The sequence below is a fragment of the Gastrolobium bilobum genome, unplaced genomic scaffold (assembly GCF_033153095.1).
Source record: "Gastrolobium bilobum isolate Gb01-03AN ecotype WA unplaced genomic scaffold, APGP_CSIRO_Gbil_v1 utg8498, whole genome shotgun sequence".
Taxonomy (NCBI): domain Eukaryota; kingdom Viridiplantae; phylum Streptophyta; class Magnoliopsida; order Fabales; family Fabaceae; genus Gastrolobium; species Gastrolobium bilobum.
Genome location: NW_026898476.1, coordinates 1769 through 27580, shown reverse-complemented (window position 1 = coordinate 27580; position 25812 = coordinate 1769). Strand labels below are relative to the sequence as shown.

The following is a 25812-nucleotide window of genomic DNA, read 5'->3' as shown; positions in this document are numbered from 1 at the left end:
AAGATAGGAAAGGTTGTACTGATTGCGGATTTGACCTTATGAATCTCCCTAAAGACTTTTATAATGTCACAAAAGACATTTATGGTGAGCCACTGACCCCCGATTATAAAGGAGGACTCCTATGTTGCAACGACAACTAAAAATGCAAATTGAGAGGGGGTTTTGAAGGCCCAAAGAGAAAGCTTGCCCTAAGATACAAAATAAGGTGGGTTGACTGGGACGAAAGCCAAATTTCAATTAAAGTTGCTTATCAGATGAGGGAACGGATGGTATTTTGCCATCAAAATGGGCTTACATGGGAACAAATTTTTGTCCCATCACTTACCTGTAGTGCCAAAATCTCTATCCAAAGGCTCGGTAAACACAGACAACCTAACAGTCTCACAAGACGTCAATTGCAATCTGTTCTTATGAATACACAATTTAATATTCAGAATCTCAATATCATAACCATTAAACAATATTTTCTCATTTGTTTGCATCCTTTTTAATTCATAATTATCACGCATTAAGCCCCACTATTAAAGGTATTAATGTTTCCCAACAGTAATACTGACTTCCTCGGGCATCATGCCCCAATTGAAACTTTCACACGCATTAAAACTGGTTTCTGGTCATTCTGACAGGGGATAATTGATTACCATACAGGGGTAATCGATTACTACACATGGTAACCGATTACCAAAAATAGGGTAATCGATTACTGCACATGGTAACCGATTACCATACGAAAGATAATCGATTACCACGCGGACAGAACAGAATTCTGCAGAGTTTTTCTTCATAATCCACGACCCCAAAGGTTCCCCAAGGTCCAATTTTTTCTCAAAATAGCAGCTCATTATTACTTATTATGCCTAGATTAACAACCCTTAACTTTAATGATTAAAGTTTCCTCTTTTTATGACTCAAACAAGCTAAAATCATGAAATTTCAAAGGAAGTGATCATGGTTTACCTATGGACCCTTGAACTCATAAAAAAGAGGTGGCTTGGAGGTTTCTATACCACTCTAATCTGATGCACAAGTGAGGCCACAAAAATGATCCATAAGTTTGGTTCTTTACACCAAAAGGTGGCTTCTTGCCACAAATGCCAAATAAAAGGCTCCCACAACATCACTAAGAAGTCAGCACTCAACAGTCATCCAAACATAAGCTAAAACTCAGAAATGCATTGCCTTTCAACCTCCCAAGGCTTGAGCATATTCACACATGGAGTTTTTGTGAAGGAATCAAGAGGAAAGGTATCCCCTTGAAGGTTTCAATGGAGAGGGAAGGTGGAGACAAGGTGGTGCAGCCAAGAGCCTCAGAAACTCACGTAGAGGATATGAAAAACTGACCTAGGAAATTGTGCCATTTAGTATTTATAGTCTCTTTAAGTTTAATCCGTCGGTATTAGCATTAATAGCTCCGTTAATTATTTTAATCTCAAACTTTATATTCTGAACCTAGCCATTTTTCTAGGATTTTTCATATTTTTATTATAATTTTTCGCAACACTTTTTCGGTACGCATTTTACACGTAGCCGGTATTAGTTCTGACATCAAAACTCATAATTATGATTTCAAACTTTGTTTACTCAACTTAGGTATTTTTCTAGGAATATTTATGTACTTATTATAATTTTTTGGGATACTTCATCGGTACGCATTTATACCGTGAAGCAGAATCGGTATCTGCACTTTTCGTCTGAAAAATGGCTTCCAGCATTATTAAGACCTTATAATAATTATTTAAGTCTTCCCATATTTATTCGACGTCAATTATGTAATCCTTCCTTAAACTCATAATTAAATTAATAAAATTCCTAATTTAATGGTGCAGGTTCTTACAGTAAGTAACATGTCTAGCTAAAGGCATTAAATTAAGCGCTGACTAAGAGGCAACTCAGTGGTTACCTTTGTTCTCTCACAAGAACAAAGTTTTGGGGTGGTTAAACTCAACCACAGATCTCCCAAAAGTGAGGGAACACCTGATGTTCACCTCTAATCCAAATAACTAAAATACGTTCCGTGGCAGGAACGTAGTTTTGGGGTGGTTCAATAACCACACACACCCAAAAGTTATTATTTCTCTTAAAAAAAACTCCTTTTTGTTCAGTGAAAAATTCAAACTGTTTGGAGCAAACATTTCATTTATAGTATCATGGCTGTGCAAGTTTAAGTAAATAATGGCATGGAACATAAAACCAGTGAGTAATAATTGTATTCTTACTTTGAATTCTGGAAATAGAAAAAGAGAAGTGAATTTAATACTCAAATTTTTGAAGGATGCTGATCTGTGTGAACTAGCTGGTGAGGAACGAAAAATGCCAAACACTTATGAGAGCGTTCCTAAGGTGTAACCACAATGAAACTTCTGAACTTGCTTTGATGTTGTGAGTTCTGCAGAGGAACAGGTGAATTCCAAAGATAAGGATCAACCACCAAACACTTATCCCACCACAATCACAGCAAACACTTCCATCCAATACATCCATCAACACACCCACATACACCCATACAAACCACCAGGTCAAACTAAAAAGGTCAAGGAACAACAAAATGAGTAGTAAGGACAAGAAGACAAACAGAAAGAAAGTAAGAACCGCCATTCAAAAGAATTCAGAAGAAAATACCAGACAAGATTCCTTCAAAGGAAGAAAAGAAGGTACAAAAACAAAAGAAGAGGCGTTTCCCAACAGAAGAGTCCAAATCTCAACAGAGAAGAAATGTAAATGTTCCTTGACCCAAGACCATTCCTCACATCAATCTTAACCACTCCATAATTCCTCCTTCACAAAGGTCCTTTGAACGAGAAGACACCCATATCTCTTAGGAAAGCAGTAAATGAGCAAGTTTGAAGAATCACATCCAGGAATAGACAGAGAAACACCAACCCTGAGTGATAGTGAGACAGAAGATCAGCAACCTTCACGTACCTTGGAACAAATTCTTTCTACCTGCCATCTATAGATAGTAATTCATTTTTGAATGTGATTGTGATTACTCATTGGTTAAGTTTCTAATGTGAGCTTTTCTTTGAAATTGAGCAGCCTAACCACTATTTATTAGTTGTTTGAGAACAACCAATAGTTCAGTTTTGGGGTATTTGATGGGACGAAAATTCGTTCCCATCTAAGCCCATTTTGATGGTAAAATATCATTTGTTCCCTCATCTGATGAGCAACTTTTGCATTATAAACACATGTTTATATCTTTTTGACAAAAATACGGTGAGGAACGGATGATGAGGTAATCATTTGAGAAATATAAAAAAATGGGAATGGATTGGAACATTAAATACACCTGCTCCACTAACTCAATCTCTCTGACCACCTTGCAGGAAACGTTGAAAGAAGCTTCCATAAAACATAAAGAGGTACAACAATCAAGCAGGAAGAAACGTGTATAGTAGAGAATAAGGAGTTCTCATTGGCCAAGAGGAAATAAAAGCATGGAAAGTGCAGAAGGAAAGGCAAATCTCAATAATAAGTGTCCCATCCAGCAACTTGCGTCTCTCTTGCGCATTGTTCACACCGCCCCTTTCATGCAGTCAAGAAAACAACTCAAGAGAAATTACAAGTTTTGCCATCACTCTTTTGGCCTATAAATAGGACGTTCCAACATGAAGAAACCATTGAATTCCTTAAGAAGATATCACATAGTTTCAGTTTTAGATTTTACTTTGCAGTTGTATAGTTTTAGCAGTAGTTAAGTGACAACAACTTCTCCTTTATCCTGTATCACCCACTTGAGACTCCTCACGAGCAACAACCATACTTCTCCATTTTATTTTGTTGTAACGTAACTTGTTTCTTATTTATAAAAGTTATTATTTCTTTTCTATTCCATTCGTTATCTCTGAACTGAATCTCGGGTCTATGGGATTTCAGTTTGGAATAATTATGTTTATTGTTATAGCCATGGGCTAATTTATTTGTGGAACGAAAAAGCTGTGAAGTTCTTAAAGAACTATTTTCAAAACTTTTGCACTAAGGCTTTTAAATTTCTGTGATTAAGTGTGCTATATTCATTGCGTATCAATGAAAATTGAACTGATACTGAGAAAGGAATTTCCATAAGGAAGGAGTTTTAGACAGCTTAATCAGAGGAGGAAGGTAGTGTTGTGAAACACTACTATTTCACAACACTACTGGTTGCCTTAAGAATAAGGAACCACCTCGTTCACTGAAGGTTCTGAACTTAGTAACTGTTGGAGTCAAGGGAACCATAAGAATATAAAAACTTGTGAGCCATTAAAGTCCATGAGCTGAGGAATCAAAGTTGGCAGTGAAAAGACCTGAACAAATTCAGAAGGGTTAAGTCTTGAGTTGAGAATATAACTACTTAAGAATGGAACAGCGGATTCGTTCCTTGTGTTAAAAACTGTTTTTACCCATCAATATTGTTGTCTCTTATTATTGTTATGTTATTGTTATTTTCTTTCATAAATCTTGTGACTACAATATCAAAACTCCAATGAATATTGTCGTTCCTTTTCTCAACAAGAAGGATTTCATATATAACGACGCGATGAGTTGTTTGAAGTCAGACTGAACATACTATCCTTGAGGAACGTTGTCAAGATAGTAGGGAACAAACGACCAAACAGTTCAAATACTGTATTTTCTTTTCATTTTTAATTCTTTATAAAATAGTTAAGGTATTATTTAAAGTTCTATCCTCGTGGGAACGATAATCTGGGCATTAATAACCCCATTTATTACTTGATGCGTGCACTTGCGCACTTGAGTTGAAATCAAGAGAACGAATGTGTTTTCTCTTGATGAATTGAATTAAGGGAACGTCCTTTAAATGAACATCTAAGCAACCAACAAGTTCAGACCCAACAGAAGACAATAGCTTTTCTGGTACTTTATATAGATGATGTAAGAACCTGCACCGTTAATTTAGGAAATTAATTAAATAAATATGAGAATTAGCAAATAATTTCATAATTGACCCTAATAATTATGAGGAGACTTAAATAATTATATAAAGTAATTAATAATGTTAAAAGTCGTTTTTCTGACGAAAAGTACAGATACCGGTTCTGCCTCACGGTATAAATGCGTATCGATGAAGTATCCCGGAAAATTACAATAAGTGCATGAATATTCCTAGAATAATATATAGGACTGTGATTTCCAGTTTGAAGTCAAAATAATGAGAACTGGTGCCAGAACTGATACTGGCTATGTAAAAGCGCGTACCGGAAAGGTACTGCGAAAAATAAAATAAAAATATGACAAATCTTAGAAAAATGAGTAGGTTCAGATTCCAAAGTTTGGGATTAAAATGCTAAGAGTAACTATTAGTGCTAATATAGTGTGATTAAAACTTAATGAGACTATATATAGGATTGACACATGATCCTAGATCAGATTTTTACACCTCTACGTGAGTCTTTTGCTTAAGCTTCAAACCAGCCACCCTTGCCACCCTTCCTCTCCACTTTGTGAGCCAAGAGGCCACATTTCCTCTTGGTTTCTCCACCAAATCTCCTTGGGTGAGTGTGCATTGGACTTGAGAGAGTGTAAGGTGCTTCCTTTTTTGAGTTTGGGTTCTGTTTGGTGAGGTTCTTGTGGCTGAGTTCTTGGGTTGTGGTGTTGGAGCCCTTGTCTTGGTTGTTGAAGCTCCAAGTGTTAGCCTTTGTGAAGAAAACCAAGTCTTGTGTGCCATTTTTGTGCACCCTTGTTGTCTGAACTTTGGAGCTGAAGTGAGAGCTCCAAGAGCATCCTCCATCTCTGTTTTGGTGCTTGGGGTAAGTGTTGAACCTTGATCATGATTTTTAGTTGTTTAAAGGTTGAGTCTTGGCATGTTAATGGGTTAAATAAGTAACTAACCAGTATATGAACCTAAAAGAGTGTAAAAATGCATGTTTGGACGTAGTAATGGGTTAAAAAACCAACCTTGGAAGTGATATCTCGCGAAATGCAGAAACTGCATTCTGTCGCGAAATATCCAGATATTGATATTCGAATATGATATACAGATATTGGTATCCGGATATGGGGTCTGTAGATATCCGGATATGAATATCCGGATATGTGGTCTGTAGATATCCGAATATGGATATCCGGATATATTATCTTTATGTTTATGTTGTTATTGTTGAGACTATGCTGGGCTTTGTTGCCTTATTTGGTGAGCATGGGGATTGTCCATGCCACATTGATTGACTTGACTTTATGCTTTTAGATTCGAGTTGTATAATTGTATCAGGATTATGTCCGGTCTACGTGTTGTAGTTCCGTGACTTAGATACTCACAGATATTTATGTATTGAGGTAATTCAGTTAGTTGTTTTATGGCAATTTACATACATGCAATGTTTTGGAAATGAATTAAGTAATCCAACTTGGTAAGGATAATGATGTCATAATTGAAAGTAAAAAGTTATTCCGCATTTTTAAATTAAGCGTGGCTTAATACGATGACATTTTAACAAACCGGGTATACACGGGGTGTTACATTTTATGGTATCAAAGCACGTTCTAGGGAAAAGTCTGTATGTATTGCAATAACTTAGGATGTTTGTTGTGAGTTGTGTCTGTGTGTTCTCTCTATTGGGTTTTGCTATGATGATGCATATATGACCACATTGCGTGGGCCTGATCAACTCATTCTCTGTGTAACTTGTGCAGAGTCAAGGTACTACCTCGGAGGAACCGAGACACTAGCGGGGATCAACCTGATCCTGTCCTGGCTGAGATGCAGGCGGCTCGACAAGCCGACCAGGAGGCCACGAGAATGGCAAACCAGGCTATGCTAGACGCCGTGAGAGAGGCAAACAGGAAAGCCACTGAGGATGTATTGGAGGCGAACCGCCTGGCAAACATGACTATGATGAGGGTTATGTTGGAGGAGATGAGGGCTGGTCCAGCTGTTGGTCAGTTCCCTCCAATACTTAATGTTATATATATATATATATATATATATATATATATATATATATATATATAAACGAAAGGCACGCCTTATTATTCTTATTACTTTATAAATATACTGAATTACTCAAGGAAAAAATCGTATGAATAAAAAAGAAAGTATACAAATAAGACATATCATTTTATGTATAATAGTGGGGAATTATGGGACAAAAAGTAAATTCGCTTGGTTTTAGACTTGGTACAACTCAAAATCATGATTCTGTTTGGTTTGCCCAACCAATAAATTATTCGGATAATCTACAAGAAGATAAAAAAATACAAGATTGTATCACGAATTTTATAGAAAAAAATACAAGAATTTCTTCCGGCGTCGAGGGAATTGGACGGATAAAGATTCGAAAAAGAATCGATCTGATTCAAGTCACAATCTATATGAGATTTCCAAAGTTATTTTGTCGAGGGTAAGCCTTAAAGAATCGAAGAATTACAAATGAATGTACAAGAAAAAGTAAATTGTGTGAACCGAAAAATCAACATTGTTATTACAAAAATTGCAAACGCTTATAGACACCCAAATATTATTGCAGAATTTATAGCCGAACAATTAAAGAATAGAGTTTCATTTCGTAAAGCTATTGAATTAACTTAACAGGCAAGTACAAAAGGAGTGCAAGTACAAATAGCGGGACGTATCAACGGAAAAGAAATTGCACGTGTCGAATGGATCAGAAAAGGTCAGGTTCCTCTACAAACTGTTTGAACTAAAATTGATTGTAGTTCTTATACAGTTCAGACTATTTATGGGGTATTAGGAATCAAAGTTTGGATATTTCTAAACAAAGAGTAATTAACTTTTCCTTATCTTTAATGTTTTGTGTTTTTTGATAAAAAAAAAATAACAAATTCTTACACTCTTATTCTAAAACAAAAAATGAAAAATTTTACAAGATTGAATATAAAAATTCAATTAATCATTGAATATTGATAGAATTGCTATACTTGGTGTGCGGCTCGTTGGTTTTTTTTTTAGTTTGGTTTAAATTAAAAAAACCAATCTATAATAAGAATTTAATGAATAAAGATATATATATATATATATGTGCGCGCGCACGTCTGTGTGTGCGAAGAGCAAAAACCATAAGAAAATTGCGTGGCACGAAAGGGGTGACATATCCATTGTATTTTACAAAGTAACAAAAAAAAAACTATAAAAATAAAGACATAGCAGATCAATTTTCTCTTTCATGGATTTCCAAATTCCACCTCATTCAACTTTCGTCAACTGAAGCCCCAATATTAAATTAACAATGAAAGTTTTATCCCATAATTTTGAGGCATAGAGCAGCTCAAACTCATTCTCATCATCACAACCAACATCTTCAAACTCACTCTCACATGCGAAAACTCGACCCAGAATACAAAATTTGAAAACCTAACCGAGACTCGAACAAGCACCCAGTGTACAGAGGTGTTCGCATGCGAAATTGGGGTTTTCAAAAGCTAAATCCACGGCGGCTCAGGCCGCTGATCATGGCCGGAGCAGAAGCAACCCGGGAAAAAAATGGGTTTGGTTTAGACAGATCATGAGCTTCTTGCTTTGCGTGAGATGAAAGTAGAGAAGGATCTTCGTATTCAGAGCCTTTTCGATTTGGGGATTTATCTATAGGAGCTACTTTGTCGTTGGATAGGCCACAAATTCAATGGTGGTTATTTATTTCTTCTTTTCCTATTATTTTTAGTTTGATCCGTGGGCTGGCCCCATCCAACACAAGGGATGAGAGCACCATATGGGGTTAAGGCAAAAAATAACCCAACATTGATAGGGCTGAAAATGGGTCTGCATGGGCTATCCCACGGGCTGGAGCCCGTTTTGACAAATTTACTGGAGATAATCGAATACATGCTCTCATTTCATACTTAGTTCTTTAACACCAATTGAGCTACCATTATTTGATCTCAAAGAAAACTTTAGTCACAAGTGGAATGAAATGGGTATATACTTTATTGATTAAATAATTAGAGTTCAATTTTAGGCAAGAGTATAGAAAAGTGATCAAAAATCATAAAATATAAAATCATAATGTAAAAAAGTATAAAAAATTGTAAAAACGTAAAATTGCACTAATAAATCGAGATTTTGACTACTATAATCATCTATTTAATTTTGTCTTTCTTGGGCCTTGAGCAATGTACTAAAACAAAAAATTCATAAATAAGGTTTTATTTTTGGTAAACCATAAATAAGTTTTTTTTTTTTTTTTTATAACATAATAAGTTTTTATTTAGCTGATGGTATGTTTGAATTTGTTAATGAATATTTAAATTACGTAGTAATTTTATTCTTCATTCTGTAATTCTTCAAAGGTAGAGCTGCTAACGCTGTTCCCATCGTCGTTGTCGTTTGTCTCTGTTGTGGTTGTCGTTGGGGCGAAGAAAACGCACTAGAGATGGATCCGAAGCTAAGAGAGGTTTCTCAGCTCTTCGATCGCTTTAAGGCTGCGTTTCTCAGGAACGACTATGATACCTGTTCCAATCTCCTTTCCCAGCTTAAGGTAATTCCACCCAACCAAACCCTACTTTATTTATTGCATTATTCAAAAACCCTTTGTTGCTTTTTTATTTTTATTTTTGGGAATTTGAATTTGAATCTGGTCTTTTGTTAAGTAAAAAAGTTGTTGGTTGTTTAGGTTGCTTTTGTTTGAGATCATTATAGCAATGGTGCATTCTGGGTCTGATAGATTGCAGTGACACCCTTGTTTTTTTGGATTTTATTAGTTAATTCGTAATGCTATGGGCTTAGGTGATTACTGCAAGCTGCCTGAATTCATTGCTCTGACTTATTTAGTCTATAAGATAGTATTTCAAGGTCTTAACTTCCTTCTTTTGTGGTGCATGATTGCATTGTTGTTCTTTTATTGTTATTATTATTATTATTATTGTTATGTCAGTGTAAATATTAAGTGACTTGTTTACTTGCAGGTGTTGCTAACAGACTTCAGAAGCCTTCCACCCTTGTTTGCTGATACACCTAATGCCATTCATGAGTTGACATTAGCAAGTAACGTTCTTCACTCCAAATAGTTGCTCTGTTTTTTCCCCCAGTTTCCTGCAGTCATTGCTAAGCCTGCTTAGTTAAGTAATAGAAGCAGAACTTAAATTTGGTTCATACCGCAAAGGAAATTTTTGTGCATTAGCTATCCTATAAGCTTTGTGATTGATAATGGAATTTCTCTTTAATGCCTGCTATTGTAATTGGCAGTGGCAACTGGCAAGTACAGCTGAAACTTAATATTCCTGTTTTTTTTTTTTTTTTTCTTCAAACCATGTGTCCATAGCTAGTAAAAGAGCTTTTTGCTATCTGGTAGTGGCGGAAGTACAAGTTAGTCTTTATTTTACTGTATGACTAATGTTTAATATGGTTTCCTCTAAATAAGAGGAGAATGAAAAGAGTATAATAAATTTTTTATTGTAAATTTGGAAATTGTTAGATGCTTGAAGGCAATGAAATGATAAGCCATATTGATTAAACCAATTAAATTACTAATATTTTTCTTTGTAACTGAATCATATCATTAGCATGAATAAGATCATAACTGCTTAAAAAATGAAAAGAAAAAATGCTAGAAGTTCTATGTTACGATCCTATTTGCAAGGTATGGGACTTGGAGTCCCACATTAGTTGTATGGGCAACTAATGTGGGATTTATAAGGCTTTGGGCACTCTCACTCTTTGAACTAGCTTTTGGAGTGGTGCACCTCAAGGTTCTTATCATTCTATGTCTGAGAATTTTTTTCTTTTTCTTTTTCCTGTTGGCTTTTGAAACTTCCAGGGGATATATACGAGCATGCTGTTGTCCTTAGTGTGAAAATCGAGGATCAGGATGCCTTCGAGAGGGATTTCTTTCAGTTGAAACCTTATTATACAGATGCCTGGTAACTTATTCTTGTCCCTCTTTAAACATGTACAAAATATCTGTTACTACTCTGGGACAGCTGAATCTGCAACCAAAACAATGGACATTTCCTGATCATTTACTTAAAATAAACCTGTATAATGTTTGTCAACAAATAAAAAAGTAGTATACATATTGGAGTATGATGCTGTGTGTGTGTATATTTATATATTTTGTGGAGTACTTGTATTTTATGCGGTCTTTTCATGTGTTGCAGTAACCGTCTTCCACCATCTTCTCAGGAGTACCCAATACTAGGTCTCAACCTGTTGAGACTACTTGTGCAGAATAGGATTGCTGAATTCCATACTGAGTTGGAATTGCTTTCATCCACCGCTCTAGAGAATCCTTGCATTAAGCATGCTGTGGAGTTGGAGCAATCTTTTATGGAAGGTGCCTACAATCGTGTCTTGAGTGCTCGACAGACAGTGCCACATGATACATATGTTTATTTCATGGATCTTTTGGCTAAGACCGTCAGGTAATGAATTTTATTATTATTGTTATTTTTCCCTAATAGCCTAGCAATTGATTGAACTCATGTGATAAACTAGAAGAAACTGGAACTCCATCTAAGATTTGTTTACTTCAGAAGTTGGGTTTAGTTAGACTGTTTTGGATTTTTCTCCTTCGAACTGATTTATTTAATATTATTATTAAATTTGCTGAGTTATTTATATTGTTGTAATTATATATACTTTCTGCTTCCTACAATGGCAATTTGGCAGAAGCACGACTCTCCCCATCGCCTCAACCCTTTAGTGGCTGTATATTACTTTGCATTTTGGTATTTATATACATTTTCTAATTAGTTTATATCTGTCTTGAAACATTCAGAGATGAAATAGCAGGATGCAGTGAGAGGGCATATGACTATATTTCAATTAAGGATGCTAGACAAATGTTGTTGTTCTCCTCAGACCAGGAACTCTTGGAATATATTAAAGAGGTGAGCAATGTTGTGATATATATACACTGAGCATATCAAGTGAGGGGAGCAAATATTGACCGTTTAATCTTACGTGGATGCTCAAGATTGGTTTTACTTAAGTCCGATCTTGACTGTGTAAGATTGAACGGTCAAGATTAGCTACTTTTATGCTTCCACCTAATACGCCTGGTATGTGTACTGTGTCCATGTGTGTAATTGTGTGTGTGGGGTTTGGATATTGTTTTTCTTTGGAATGAGTTTACTACTAGTTTGTTTACAAAATGGATTGCACAATTTTATTATATTACGAGTGTTCTAAAGTTGTTTTCCATTGATTGCAGGAGCATCCTGAGTGGGAGATAAAAAATGGTTGTCTCTTTTTCGAAAAGGCAAAAGAATCTACACCATACAAAGAAATACCTTCTCTGCAACTCATCAACCAAACACTTAGTTATGCTAGGGAGTTGGAGAGGATTGTCTGAAAAGAAATGCAATGGCTTTTGTGTCTCTAAAATTTCTAGGTGTTAATACTATCTCATGAAATTGTTTATTTCTGATGCAACGCGGAACTAAAAAAATTTTAGTCTCTCTATTTTGGTCATTTAGGTGGCTGTATAATTTGTTGGGATATTTTTTTATTCCTATAGTTGAGCTATGGGAAAATAGAAAAAAAGAGTAAATATCTTTTTTGGTCCTCAGAAAATTTCACGAGGCCCGTTTTAGTCCCTAGCAAATAAAAAGGCCCATCGTGGTCCCTCAAAAATTCAAGAGGACCCATTTAGTTGAAATCGTGGTCCCTCACAAATTCAAAAAAGACTCATATTAGTCCTCAAAAGGACTAAAATGGGTCCAATTTAAATTTTTTAGGGACCACGATGGGCCTTTTTATTTGCTACGGACTAAAATGAGCCTCGTGAAATTTTCTGAGGACCAAAAATGGTATTTACTCTAGAAAAAACACTCCATACTTATGTCCAATGAAGCACAGACACTCCAAAAAACAGGGAGTGTCGTGTCCGACACGCTGACACGCTCCGACACGGTGTTCGACACGCAGTCAACATTCTTGACACGTTGACCATTTTGACACACGAATTTGACTATGTCCGACACGGTCGGATGGCATTTTTGTAATAAAGCTTCCACTTGATCATATCAATTTATTTATTTTTGCCTTTTTTTTCCTTTAAGTAGATAAGAGATCATCTCAGCATCATTGTTGTTAATTCCTATTACGCTCTTGTTGTATCTCCTTCTCTCTAATATCTCTCTGTAATCTGATTTGATCTCTCTATCTGATATTATATATATCTCTCTCTCATTCCAGTTCTTGTTTTTTTTATTAAAGCTTCCACCTTTATAACGTGTTGATGGATATTATTAATTTGTTTCATTTTTTTTGTTAAATTATTGAATATTAAATGAAATATACACTATATAAATTATAAATATTATTTAATATTAAAACGTGTTTCAACGTGTCGAAATTCATATTTTTTTAGGATTGACGTGTCGGAGTGTCGTGTCGTGTGTTGTATTGGTGCTATATAGCTTATGTCAAACTTTTCTGTGTTGAGGACTAGATGATTGATGATTTTGTAGTCTATATTTCAAAACCATTAAAAGGTTCATATTCAAATTATTGGATTTTGCAATTTTAGGAGGCTTGTATTTCTTTGATCACTTTAGAAAATTTAGATTGGTGCTCCGCTGATACCTTTTGTTTTTCTGAAGCAAATACTGCTAGTTATTCATTTTTTAACTAAATGGTGTTTGGGATTTTCTTAATAAACCCTACCCGTGGCATGTTTTTGGGTTTATAAATATTTTAAATGTGCAAGCATTATTAAAAAAAAAATTCTCATATATTTAAATGAACTATTATAATTGTAACGGCACTTAATATTATATTTGATGATAACATATCGGTCTGATAATGGGATGTTACATCTGCTATATATGTTTATGAATGGTAATAAATTATGGATTTAATGTGGATCTTGATGTAAGAGACTTGAATACTATAAGATATATGTGCACATCATGTATGACAGTGATTATTGATTGAAAAACTTTTTGAGAAGTTTTATGTTATTGATATGTCAATTAGTCTTGAATTGCTATGACAGTGAAAAACGAGATGAAAAAACAAATGATTTGTCCCTAAGACAAACTTTCGAGTTAATTAATTGTCTGCATAAGGGTTAAGTGATAAGATGTATGATTCTTCTTTTAAGCGCAATATGATTTGAAAGATAATCTGATATACGAGAATATTCGGGAGTGCTATGATGCTGGAGATATTTGCTCTGGGAGCATCAGAGTTCTCGGAAGATATGAGATAGCTTCCGTAAGGACTATAGTTCTCGGATTATATGATAGTTTAGTGAGGACTTCGGTGCTTGGAAAATATGAGATAGTTTCCTTGAGTATACGGGTGCTTGAAAGATTTTGAAAAGGAAAGTTAGATTATATAGAGATGTGAAATATGAATTGTGCATAAATTTAAGTGTACATTTATTGAAAGCTGTGATATGATTATATGAATTGCTATATATGATATTTATAAGATGCGAGTTATGTAGCCGTGCGGTCTTCTCTCATATGTATATGGGAGTAAAGGAACCAAGTGGTTTTCTCTCAAGGTATGTATGTGCCTTGTAGAGTTAAGGAGCCTGTGAGGTTTTCTCTACAGGAATGTTTTCTCTACAGGAATGGTAATTGAATATTGATATTGAGAATTCAGGAAATGGTGGATGAGTTATAAGTTGTGTCATGTGACAAGTTTATATATATATATATATATATATGGGTTTTATTAATCTCATGTTAAAGGAGATAGTTATCTCATGTCACAGAGATAAATTTGTGGGCTCCACCACCTGAAAAAATAAAAGAAAAGAAAAGAAAAAGGTGGCACAGTTATCGAAGGGTGTGTAGGAGATAAAATGTATCTTATGTAACGTAAGAAAAGTTTTTCCCTATATATATATATATATATATATATATATGAGATTAAAGTATCTGCTGTAGATTTAGATAAGTGTATCTGCTGTTCAGCTTAACGACACCGTTTTGGTTGTTTTTTAATTAAAACGAATCTTCTTTGTTTTATCTCGAGGCGGTTGGCCACCGCTCGCTGCTCTCCGACGACGAAGCCACAACGTCGTTTCATGAAACTCTGCCCAGGCTCTCAAAATGGGTTGTAACTTTTGATTGCCACTTCTCAAAATGGAGATGTCGAGGTTCTATACAGAGTGCTCATTTTGGAAGGATTAACAGAGGTCTTCAAGAGTAACTGTAACTGTAACAAAAGAAACGTCACCTAGAATAAATTGAGAAATTAAAGCCGCTTAAACTCTTTATATTTTATTTCATTCTGAGTATTAAGGTGTGCTTTCTTAACTAATTGAATTCCTGTTCAGTTTGCAATTACTCGAAAATTGAACCCAAAAACAGAAAAGGATGCTTCGAGTTGAACTTTTCCTTTCTTTTTTGGGCAGACCTTCCCCTTTACTTAAACTATGATCATATATATGTAAACACCTATCACCTGACAATCCCAGATTAATGTTAAAAAAAAACACAGGAAGAAAGAAAGAAAAGTGGCTTCATCATTGGAGAGCAGTGAGCGGTGGTAAACCGCCTCGAGATAAAACATAGAAGATTCGTTTTAATTAAAAAAACAACCAAAACGGTGTCGTTAAGCTGAACAGCAGATACACTTATCTAAAGTTACAGCAGATACTTTAATCCCTATATATATATATATGGTAAAATTATTTCTGCAGCCGCTTTATGTGTAGCAACGACAGGTGTATGGTTAAGATTTTTCTCATTTAATGCTTTCATCCTTTGTATGGTTATGATTTCCCGCATTTAATACTTTCAAGTATATATATGGCAAGTATTTGATTGCTACACATACAGCAACTGTAGAAATGTAAACCCCTATATATATATATATATATATATATATATATATATATATATATATATATATATAGGTTTAGTGAGTGTACAGTGACTGGGTATAAAATTTGGTCCAGTGTACTATGTTCTCCCGGAAGAACACCATTAAATATTTAGTGCACTATATTCTCGCAGGAGAACTTAGTGCATTGGACGGTCTAGTCACTGAATTTTCATTTTTTCCTATATATATATATATATATATATATATATACCACCGTTATACTCTGGAGGGACTAATGTTCTCAGAGATATCTGTATGTACTATCTGTGGAGGATTTTAACTCCAGATGTCGTATTCTAGTTGCCATTATATATGATTTAATCATAAATATGTGATTTTTTTTTTTGGTAAATATATATGTGATTTAATTCATGTTGATGTGATGAATTGATCCTTTGAAATAACCTCGGAGGATACAAAATTTGATATTAATGTGAAATGGTATTTTGATATGATGTAAATTAACATGGAACAATTTTGATGATCCATAATAAGCATAGATTGAATCAAATGCGAATGTTGGATGAGATTTGGTAGTTTGATATATGTATAAGATGATGAGGTAAAAGTGACTAACAGCTAGAGAAGCTGAGTTAGATACCCAAGATGGTGGAAATATAAAGATTAGATAAATATGGATGTAGTGAAGTCAGTGTTATAATTCAAGCAGAAAGCTGATAGCACATATATATGTGATCAAGCAAGTAAGTAATGCAAGTAAGAGAAAGACCTAACTAAGCAGCTTTGAGATCAGAAGATGAATTCTCTGATAGTGCTTGGTATTGGAAACATATGGTGTTCCGATTTTGAGGTCAAAATAGACCAATGATTACAAAAATTATTAAAAATAAGTCAAAGTATGATTATTTATTATCCAATGAGAAAGTTTGTAAATGAAGAAAAGTCAAAAGTCTATGGAAAATGACTAAAACTTGTTCTGCAATCTTCTAATTCACATCTCATTTCTTTCTTTGTGCCCTAGACAGCCGTGATAGAAGAAAGAACAAGTATGTTAAAACTCAACCAATAAGAATTAAGTGTGAAGTTTGACAAGTCAAAGGTGGAAAAATTAATGTAACTTGGTCACAAAGCAAACTACAAGGTCGATTACTTCATTTCTTTGCTCTCCATTTCACGCCTCTTTCCTTTCATTTCCAAGTGTAGAACTTTGAGTGTCTATGGACCAATGATATGCATTAAAATGTGGAAAAGTCAAAGAAAGAAATTACATTAAGATAACTAAGTCATTCTTTTTAACACCAAGTTAGTTTTCTCTCTTCCATGACATCTTCTTTCTTTCTTCTTTGGTCGAGCTTCAAGGAGAGAAAAGAGCAAGCATGGAACTTGGGGTTTTAACCACCTTTAGCCATAGATGTCTTCACGAAACTTGAAGATAACAACATTGTGATCATATCTCTATTCTTTGTTTCTTGAGAGAGACTTTATATGGTGAGTTTTCTTTCCCTTCTCCTTCGACTCTAAAGTTGCCAAAAGTGGTTTCATGGTGTTTCATCCATTGTTAAAGCTTGAAAGGTGTTGAATAGGTGTATTGGAAGCTATTTATGGTAAGAAACCTAAATTCCAGTGACTGAATCTTGAGATGTCAAGTTGGTTTTTCATGTATGTGGTTTAGGGGGGTGTTCATCAACTGATCCAAACGGATTCAAATCGCAGTGACCGAACCGAAAAACCGATAACCGAAAAAACCGAAAACCGAAAAACAAATGCAAATTTTAATTGGATTGGATCGGTTTTCAGATTGGTTAATGAAAACCGATTCAATCCAAACTGATCCAATATATTAATTCCCCTCTATCTACTTGGGCTTTTCCTCGATCATAGCCCAGAAATTTCTAAACTCAAGACCTATTAACCCTTAAACTAAACCCAAGAAAAAATCTAGTCACATCTCATCAACATTGTGGCTGAATTGTGAGGTGTTCTATCATGATTATTTGATAGCTTTTATGATTGGTTAATGGTTGTTTGTGTAGTTGATGATGAACTATTCATTTAAAGGCTTAAAATGAACAAGTGAGAATGATGAATTTATAAGAAGCCTAATCTGCCATATGATGTGAAAAATTAGGTTGGAAGTTGGTTTGATGTTGTTTTGATGATGATTATTATGTATTAGATAGTGTAGTGTGAAATGGACATGTTTTTGCTATTGGAAATTTTGGAAAGTTAATGAATCCACATGCTATGTTTTGACCACTTCATGGAAAACATGTAGGAAGAATGTTGAACTTTAATTAGTGTTTGGAAGACATTTTCTATATCATTCTAAGTGTTGATAAAGTGTGAAAGTTATGCCTTTATTTTGGTTTATGGAAGATGGCATAATGTTGGCATTCTTTGATATTTGGGAATAATTAGTCATGGCTTGATTTTTGGCACGAAGGTTTATGTAAAATGTGATTAGAAATGATGTGTAATGAAGGAAATGTATTAAAACCAACTTTAGCATGATTTTCGAAAATATGATGTAAGATTAGAGTGTTGAACTTTGGAATTTTGACACCTTAAATGAACCTTGATGGGTTTGACTGTTGTTGGTTGGTAAATTAGGTTGGAGGCAAGTGATATAGTATTGGAATAACAAGATTTGGAATTAAACAAGTGTGAAAGCCCTAGTTCTTGTTTAGTCAATAATAAGGTATGTGAAATTGTGATTTATTTGGTGTTTTGACCATTAGGTCAATATTTGATTCATGATAAGTATTAATGGTTCCAATATCCTATGTGAAATAAGTGATTTTGGATTTGAAGTTTGTGGATTATCTTTCTTAGATTTCAAGTAAACTTGGAAAAGAAGTTTCAAGAGGTAAGCTTTTGGTGTAGGAGTTTTCTCCTTCTTTGTTTGTCCCACCATGGGTCAGTTAGATTATGGTTTTGATATGTATGCTGGATGTTGTTAGATACTTAGTATAGTTGTACTCATATAAGATATGTGTAACACCCTGTTTGCAATCGGTTTGTTAACATATAATATTGTAAATAAAAGCACATCTTACTTGATAAAAATAGCGAAAAACTTAATATAAGCATCACAATAGTTCTCTGTAAACTACGTGATTTAAGTTTTTCCTTTATGTTCAATTTTTACGTATTACCATGCATACTTATTTTTCCAATTATTATAAATTGTAGTCTTATACCTGTATGAAATTCATACTTGACAAACCAGTGACCATAAGTCATGATCAAATCATTATCTAAAGATAATGACAGGTACTATTTCGAATAGAATTTAGCGACAACATAACAATTGTAAATTGGACTAACCAGGGAACATATCCCACTATTATTTTCAACCTAAATTACAGAAAAGTCCAATATACAAATTGTCCATATTAATTGCTTTGGAATCCATCCATGGATTTTTACAAATTTTGGCTTTGTGCCAATTCTTAATAATCTTAAAACTTACAGACATATTTACCTGTACATATTAAAATCCAATATAAATAACTAAACAAACTCATATTCAGATAGTGATCCCAAGGCATATATATAACATGCCCATCATATATATACACATACATCCTTGTACCAAACATATACAAATGTACAAAGGCTACACCTGCCTCTCAAAATACATATTATACTGTACACATATGCCTTATCATAACATATTATACTCTCAAAACTAGACAGTCATCCACTACTCATGACATAACACATATACTTATATGGGTTTAAAGTTTTTAAAGTTACTTTAGATAACTCTATCTAATGTTCACCAAAATGCACACAAAAAGTATATGAAGTCCATGTGGACCCATGTGAAGAGAAGAGAGAAAAAAAAAACGTTCCATGCACACTTTTTTGTATATATTTTGGTGAACATTAAATAAAGTTATCTAAGGTAACTTTAGAAACTTTAAACCCTACATATATATACAATCTCTAAAATAACAGATTAGCTAACTCTCGTGCTATGTCATCTAGCCATCATGAACGTGTCTCTTACCCTTTTTGGGCTCACCTGTTATTGGAGTACCTGACACATGACTCCAAACCTGATGGGATATAAAATCTCAGTAAACTCAAGGTTTATGAAGGGATTCTCCGCGCATAAATTCACTTCCTGCATGAAAGGTTAGAACACATAGTATAGTAGAAAACATATAGCGTAATTAATTTGAATCCTAAATATATAACTTAATACACAGGAATCCTGAATACATAACTTAATACACACGAATCCTAAATCTTGTACGGGTTATCCCAATGGATTTATACCCTGAGGATAATCTCACATAACACAATAATAATCAAAACAACTATTCTAAGCATTTAATAAAACTTAACAAACTTCGAAATTATTTCCTCATCATATAATTTAATTTATCCAGACCTGAATCTCCTACAAATTATCCCATAGGATAATAACTTGAAACTAAACCTCAAATATCACATTACTCCCAAACACTAAATCTGCCAAGGTTATTCCAAAGAAACAATTCCTCACCGAAACATCATAAAATTTGTCATGTCATAAAATCACATAGTTAAATCATACTTCCTAGTCAAATATCTGATAACAAAATCAAATCCTGATACATAGTCAAATATCTAATCATCATATCAAATCCCGATACCCAATTCAATATCTAATCATCACATCAAATCCTGACTATGTCAGAAGGTTAAAATAGAACATCAGAAACCTGCTGGTCTACTTCAGTCGCTTGATATGCCAGAGTGGAAATGGGAAAGCATCTCTATGGATTTTGTGATTTGTTTGCCTCAAACTCAGGCTGGTTATGATTCAATTTAGGTTATTGTGGATAAACTTACTAAGTCTGCTCCTTTTCTGCCAGTACGAGCTGACTTCTTTACTTAGAGTTTGGCAAAGCTCTATGCGAATGAGATTGTACGGCTTCGTGGGATTCCGGTTAGCAATATGAGTAATTTTACTTCACATTTCTGGGCAGCAGGCTTTTGGCACTCAGCTTAGGCTGAGCACTGCGTATCATCTGCAGATGATGGTCAGACTGAGAGGACTATTTAGACACTTGAGGACATGCTAAGAGCTTGCACATTAGAGCAAGGTACTGCTTGGGACAGGTATCTGTTACTGGTGAAATTTTCTTATAATAATAGCTTTCATTCCAGTCTGGGCATGACACTGTATGATACTTTGTATGGGCGAAGATGTCAGACTCTTACTTACTGGACTGAGGTAGGAGATAAAGAAAGATTTGGACCGAATTTTGTGCAGAAAACTACTAAATAAATTGAGATGATCAGAGAAAAATTGAAACAGACACAGAATCGTCAGAAAAGTTATTACGATAATAAGCATAGACCGTTGGAATTTGAAGAAGAAGATCATGTATTTGTGCAGTTGTCTTCGGTCATTGGCGTTGGTCATGCATTGGGAGTAAGGAAGTTGAGTCCAAGATTTAGTGGATCGTACCAGATTACTAAGAGAGTGGGATTGGTCGCCTATCAACTTGCCTTACCTCCCCAGTTGTCTAATCTACATGATGTTTTTTATGTGTCACAGCTGCGGCGTTATGTTTCGGATGAATCACATGTGGTGATACCGAATAATATTGAGATACGGGAGAATCTGAAGACTCCTACTAGTCTTATAGACATTCTTGACCGGGTTGAAAAGAGGCTGAGAAGCAAAGGTGGATGATTTGAATTATTTTGAATTAAGTGAGGTGGCATGCGGGATAGGGCAAGAAAATTTTAGGGCAACCATGGTCCTCCTACATCGTCCTCCTCTCCTCATACTCCAAAACCCGCGGCCAACCATGGTTATAGGGCAAGAAAATTTCTCCTCCATTTCTTCATCAAATCCGCTCAAACCTTACATGAAAATTTAAGTAATCCACCTTTTGAACTCAACTCACACCTCTATTCTTCTTAAAAGCCCCTACATTTTGATATATTTCCTCTTGAAGCTTGCAAAAATTTGATGGAGATGGAGCCAATGGTGCTTGTTGCTTGAGTGGTTGCTTGGGGAACATTTATAGGAGTCTTAAGCATTGATTTATGGTAAGTTTCCACACATTTTATTGGATTTTCATTGAGATCAAAAATTGAAGACCTAAGCTTATGTGTTTGTGAGTTTGGGTGTTGAAGGCCTTAAATGACTTTGTGTCTTTGTTAAATTTTGCTTAGAATGATGTTTAATGATGTTTGAACTCATAAAAGTTCGTGTAACTTAGAAAAATTTCATGGATGAACGTGGTTCTTGAGAAAATGAGTTGTTGAAAAATTATGTAATTGAGTTATTGGTGATTTGAATCATTGATAATTGGATTGTATGAGAGTGTTATGCATGTGGATTGAGCGAAAAATCCCTTGGTTTCTATAGGGTATAAATTCGGCCATATAGGGTAATTTTGAGGATAATTGTGCAAGTTTGTGTTTGGCTTGATGAATTGATGCAGTACATGTTTAAATCAACTAATGTGGACCTAAGTATGGACCTTGAACCTTCAAAATGCAAGGAAATTCCCTAGCCCCTTGATGCCTCACATTCGGCTATATAGAGTATTTGTGGGGAAAATTATGCTAAGTTAGGATTTGATGTAATTGTAGGTTGATATGGTGTTGTGGATGGCTAAGGAAATCATAAGAATGGTTGAATAAAATTAACAACAAGATTGAGTAATTATGGCCTTAATGGTCGAAACATTAATGAATATGACAGGGGGTATTGTGTTGTCTTAAATTATGACTTATTGGACAAGTTGATTGATGATCATGTTAGTATTTGGGTGTCCTAGAGACAATCTTATGATTAAATAAGGACATAGATGTAGACCTTTTCAATATTGTCGCAAATAAAAAAAAGCACTCTTTATCTTGTTTAATAATTCTGTCTCGATATTAATGTTAATATATTATGAATAACTTGATAAAACCTGTGGAAAAAAATAGGTATCTCTTGAGTATATGAGATCACAATCATGAGGATTCAAGAATACCGGATGTTTATTCCTAATTTTATGTTCCTAGTCTAGAGATACTGAGAATGGGGTCAGTAATCTCGGGTAAGACTAGCACGACTTATCTACTTGTATATGGATACAAGGTATAGACCTCATGTGCTACAGATATAGAGATGTCTTAGCTAAAGTCGTGGGTGGACCTATAAGGGTATAACTCGCATTGAACAGACCCACAAAGAGACTCTATGAGGAACTCTCATAGAGAGTATCATTAGAGTAGTCTCTTTATATTTGGGTATGTCTTTCTTAAGACCAGAAGTTATTACCTAGACTGTGTTCTAGAAGGCATGCTTTGATTGTGCACCTCGTCTGCCTGAAACATGGAGACTCATAGGTATACTGTTGGGCTTGTCCTGAAAGAACACAGGGCTAGGGTGATAAGCTGAAGGAATTCGTCAAATCTTTGTGAGAGATTAGGTTATCTGTAAACCGGAGAAATCGGGATGACATTTACAGGGACTCGGGAATCTATGCATAGTAAAAGAGATCGAGATGATCTGCCTTTAGAGTCTGTAAATTGAAGATTCCCTATTTCGAATAAAGCTTACCCTAAACCGCAGGGGTTGATACGCTTCCTTACCCTAGGTTTTATGGGAAGGTAACCGAGACGAAAGGAAATATATACGGCAACCAAATATGTGCAATAGGATGATCAAGTCACTAATCTAACTAGTTCTGGGGCAACAAAGCATTGCTAGTGCTCTGTGTTGTCATTAGATGGGTTGTGGGCTTATTGGGCCCAAGCCCATTTATGTCAGTGGCTATGTTGGACCTAATGTGTCACACACTAACACCTAATTGTCTAGATGCTCTAGCATTAATGGTATTGGGCCTAACAATTGTTATTAGCCCAAGAAGTAGTTTGGAACTCCACAGATAGGGTGGAGGGCGCATGGATCTAAGTAATGGGCTTGGATAGTCCAAGACATTACTAATTAATTTAATTAGTTAAATTAATTATCAAATGTTTAAATTTTGAATTTTGAATTTGAAATTTGAAATTTGAATTTTGAATTTGAAATTTGAAATTTGAAATTTGAAATTTGAATTTTGAATTTTGAATTTGAATTTTGAAATTCGAATTTTGAATTTGAAATTTGAAATTTGAATTTTGAATTTTGAATTTTGAAATTTGAATTTCGAATTTGAATTTGAATTTTGAAATTTGAAATTTGAAATTTGAAATTTGAATTTGAATTTAGAATTTAGAATTTGAATTTGAATTTAAAATTTAAGTGTTTGAAAGTTTGAATTCAAATGTTTGAAATTCGAATTTGAATTGGCTATGAAAAGTTGTTTCATAACAAAAGGATAAGATGAGATCTTGTTGGAACATATCAAGAGGAAATCTTTTGGACATAATCTAAGAAGATTTGGGGTGCTGATTTCGCTGTTGGTTAATCGTCAGAATCAGCTCCAGAAGATACGATCTGTTGGGAGAATATTTGAGTGATTTGATTCAAGTTTGAATGCAACTACTCAAATGTATCTGGTCATTATTTAGGCTATATGGGGCGCACCATATAACTGATTATATGATGATTTATGATCAGATATTTGATTAGGTTTTGAACCTAATATATCATAAAGATATGATAGGATGTTGTTGGCAAGATTTGATGAGATTTGATTTGCAACAAATCCTATTCTCTCTCTCTTTGATGGAGCGCCCTTTTGGAAGGGATTTTTATTGATTAAAAATCTAATTTGTTTTTTAACAAATAGGCTCCTCTTGTGCGCCTCTATATATATGTTCCTTCTAGGGTTTTTAGAAAACCAACCAAGCCATTCTCTTCTCCTCTCCTGCGCCACTTTTGTGAAGTTTTCACAATGAAAGCTTCATTCTTTCAAACACTTTTACCTAGCCTTTCTCTTCACACAGTGTGCGCTTAGCAAGCCTCATTGTAGTGATCACTTGGTGGTTTCACAAGAAGGAGTTCTTGCACCTAGACGCAGTGGGTGGTGTGGATCAACGTTAGAGGGTCTGAACCCTTCAGACCTACCTTGATCATCACGAGTTTTCACGAACAAGGTAACATCATGCTTTCCTAAAGCATGATCTTGAATGCATGTGTTCCACAATGAAAAAGTTTTGTTTTTCCCTCCAGCATGCATCGGCCTTCAAGGCCATTTCCAACTATCAAGTGGTATCAGAGCCCGGTTGCTTTACCATAGATGGGTGATGGTACCTTGTTTGCGATCATATTTTTCACGGTTAAAATTTCTTTAAAAGTTAAAGATTCAATTTTTACGTATGGATTTTAATTTACAATACTTTAAACGGTTAAAGTTTTCGTTTTGATGAACATGTTATTTCGAATGCTATGTTCATGAATCCATATGTATACATGGTTGTTTTTACTTTGTGAAAGTTTTAAAAAGGAAACACCTTTTTTGAAAGGTGTAGTTCGACCATGAAAGGTGTTTTGAACACCTTGATTGTTTTCTTATTTTTCTTCATGAATTGTTTCAGAAACATGGCATGAAATTTTTTGAAAATTTGAATCATATACTCTTGTATATGGTTCGGCCATATTGAGATTTATGGCTACATGCATGGTTTAATTTTATGTTCTTTGAGAAAGAATCAAAAAAATTTGAATTAAATAAATTGTTGTTTAATTCGGCCAATTGAAGAATTAAGGAAAATTTAGAATTTTAATTATGTTTTAATATTTAATGGTTAAATATCAAGACATACATGAAAAATATATTATATGATAATATTTTTGTACTTGTGAGTTATCTAACATTTCAGGTGCAAAAGAGGAAGGGGATGGTCATGGTGCCTGGAATGTGAAATTTTTAAATTTTAAATTAATTTGTAATTTTGGGCTCTTTTACAATAGATGTAATTTAAATTTCAAATTTTTGTAATTTAAATTTTGTCCCTCCAAGATGTCTTGGAGTTTCTTTAATTGTAATTAGAGAAATTAGGCTAGTGGCGTATAGTCGACAAGAAGCCGAGTCTTGAGAAGCAAGATGGACAAAAGAGCGAGCACCATGACTATCTCAAAATAAAACTGTTTTATTTGCATGTATGTTGTTATACGACTAGTATGCATGAGATAGAGTATCGCGATATGTATGCTTTAT

The 25812-nt window shown here is 34.5% G+C and overlaps 2 protein-coding genes and 1 pseudogene across 3 annotated transcripts; all 3 read left to right on the top strand.

The window, feature by feature from the left end:
* Window positions 1–7075: 7075 nt before the first annotated feature.
* Window positions 7076–7723, top strand: LOC133316609 (small ribosomal subunit protein uS3c-like; annotated as a pseudogene).
* Window positions 7724–7971: 248 nt separating this feature from the next.
* On the top strand, window positions 7972–12496 carry LOC133316600 (26S proteasome non-ATPase regulatory subunit 8 homolog A-like). Of its 2 annotated transcripts, none has more exons than XM_061518374.1 (7): window positions 7972–8579; window positions 9245–9428; window positions 9856–9934; window positions 10707–10809; window positions 11047–11310; window positions 11667–11778; window positions 12102–12496. In XM_061518374.1, the coding sequence occupies exons 2-7, from the start codon at window positions 9324–9326 to the stop codon at window positions 12240–12242; spliced, it is 804 nt and encodes a 267-aa protein (XP_061374358.1). In that variant the 5' UTR covers window positions 7972–8579; window positions 9245–9323; the 3' UTR covers window positions 12243–12496. The 2 variants fall into 2 exon arrangements, with proteins under 2 accessions (XP_061374358.1, XP_061374357.1); XM_061518373.1 differs by having other exon boundaries at window positions 9241–9428.
* An 8491-nt stretch (window positions 12497–20987) lies between these two features.
* On the top strand, window positions 20988–21392 carry LOC133316570 (uncharacterized). The gene has a single exon (XM_061518332.1). It carries the CDS (start codon window positions 20988–20990, stop codon window positions 21390–21392), a length of 405 nt encoding a protein of 134 aa, XP_061374316.1.
* The last annotated feature ends 4420 nt before the right edge of the window (window positions 21393–25812 follow it).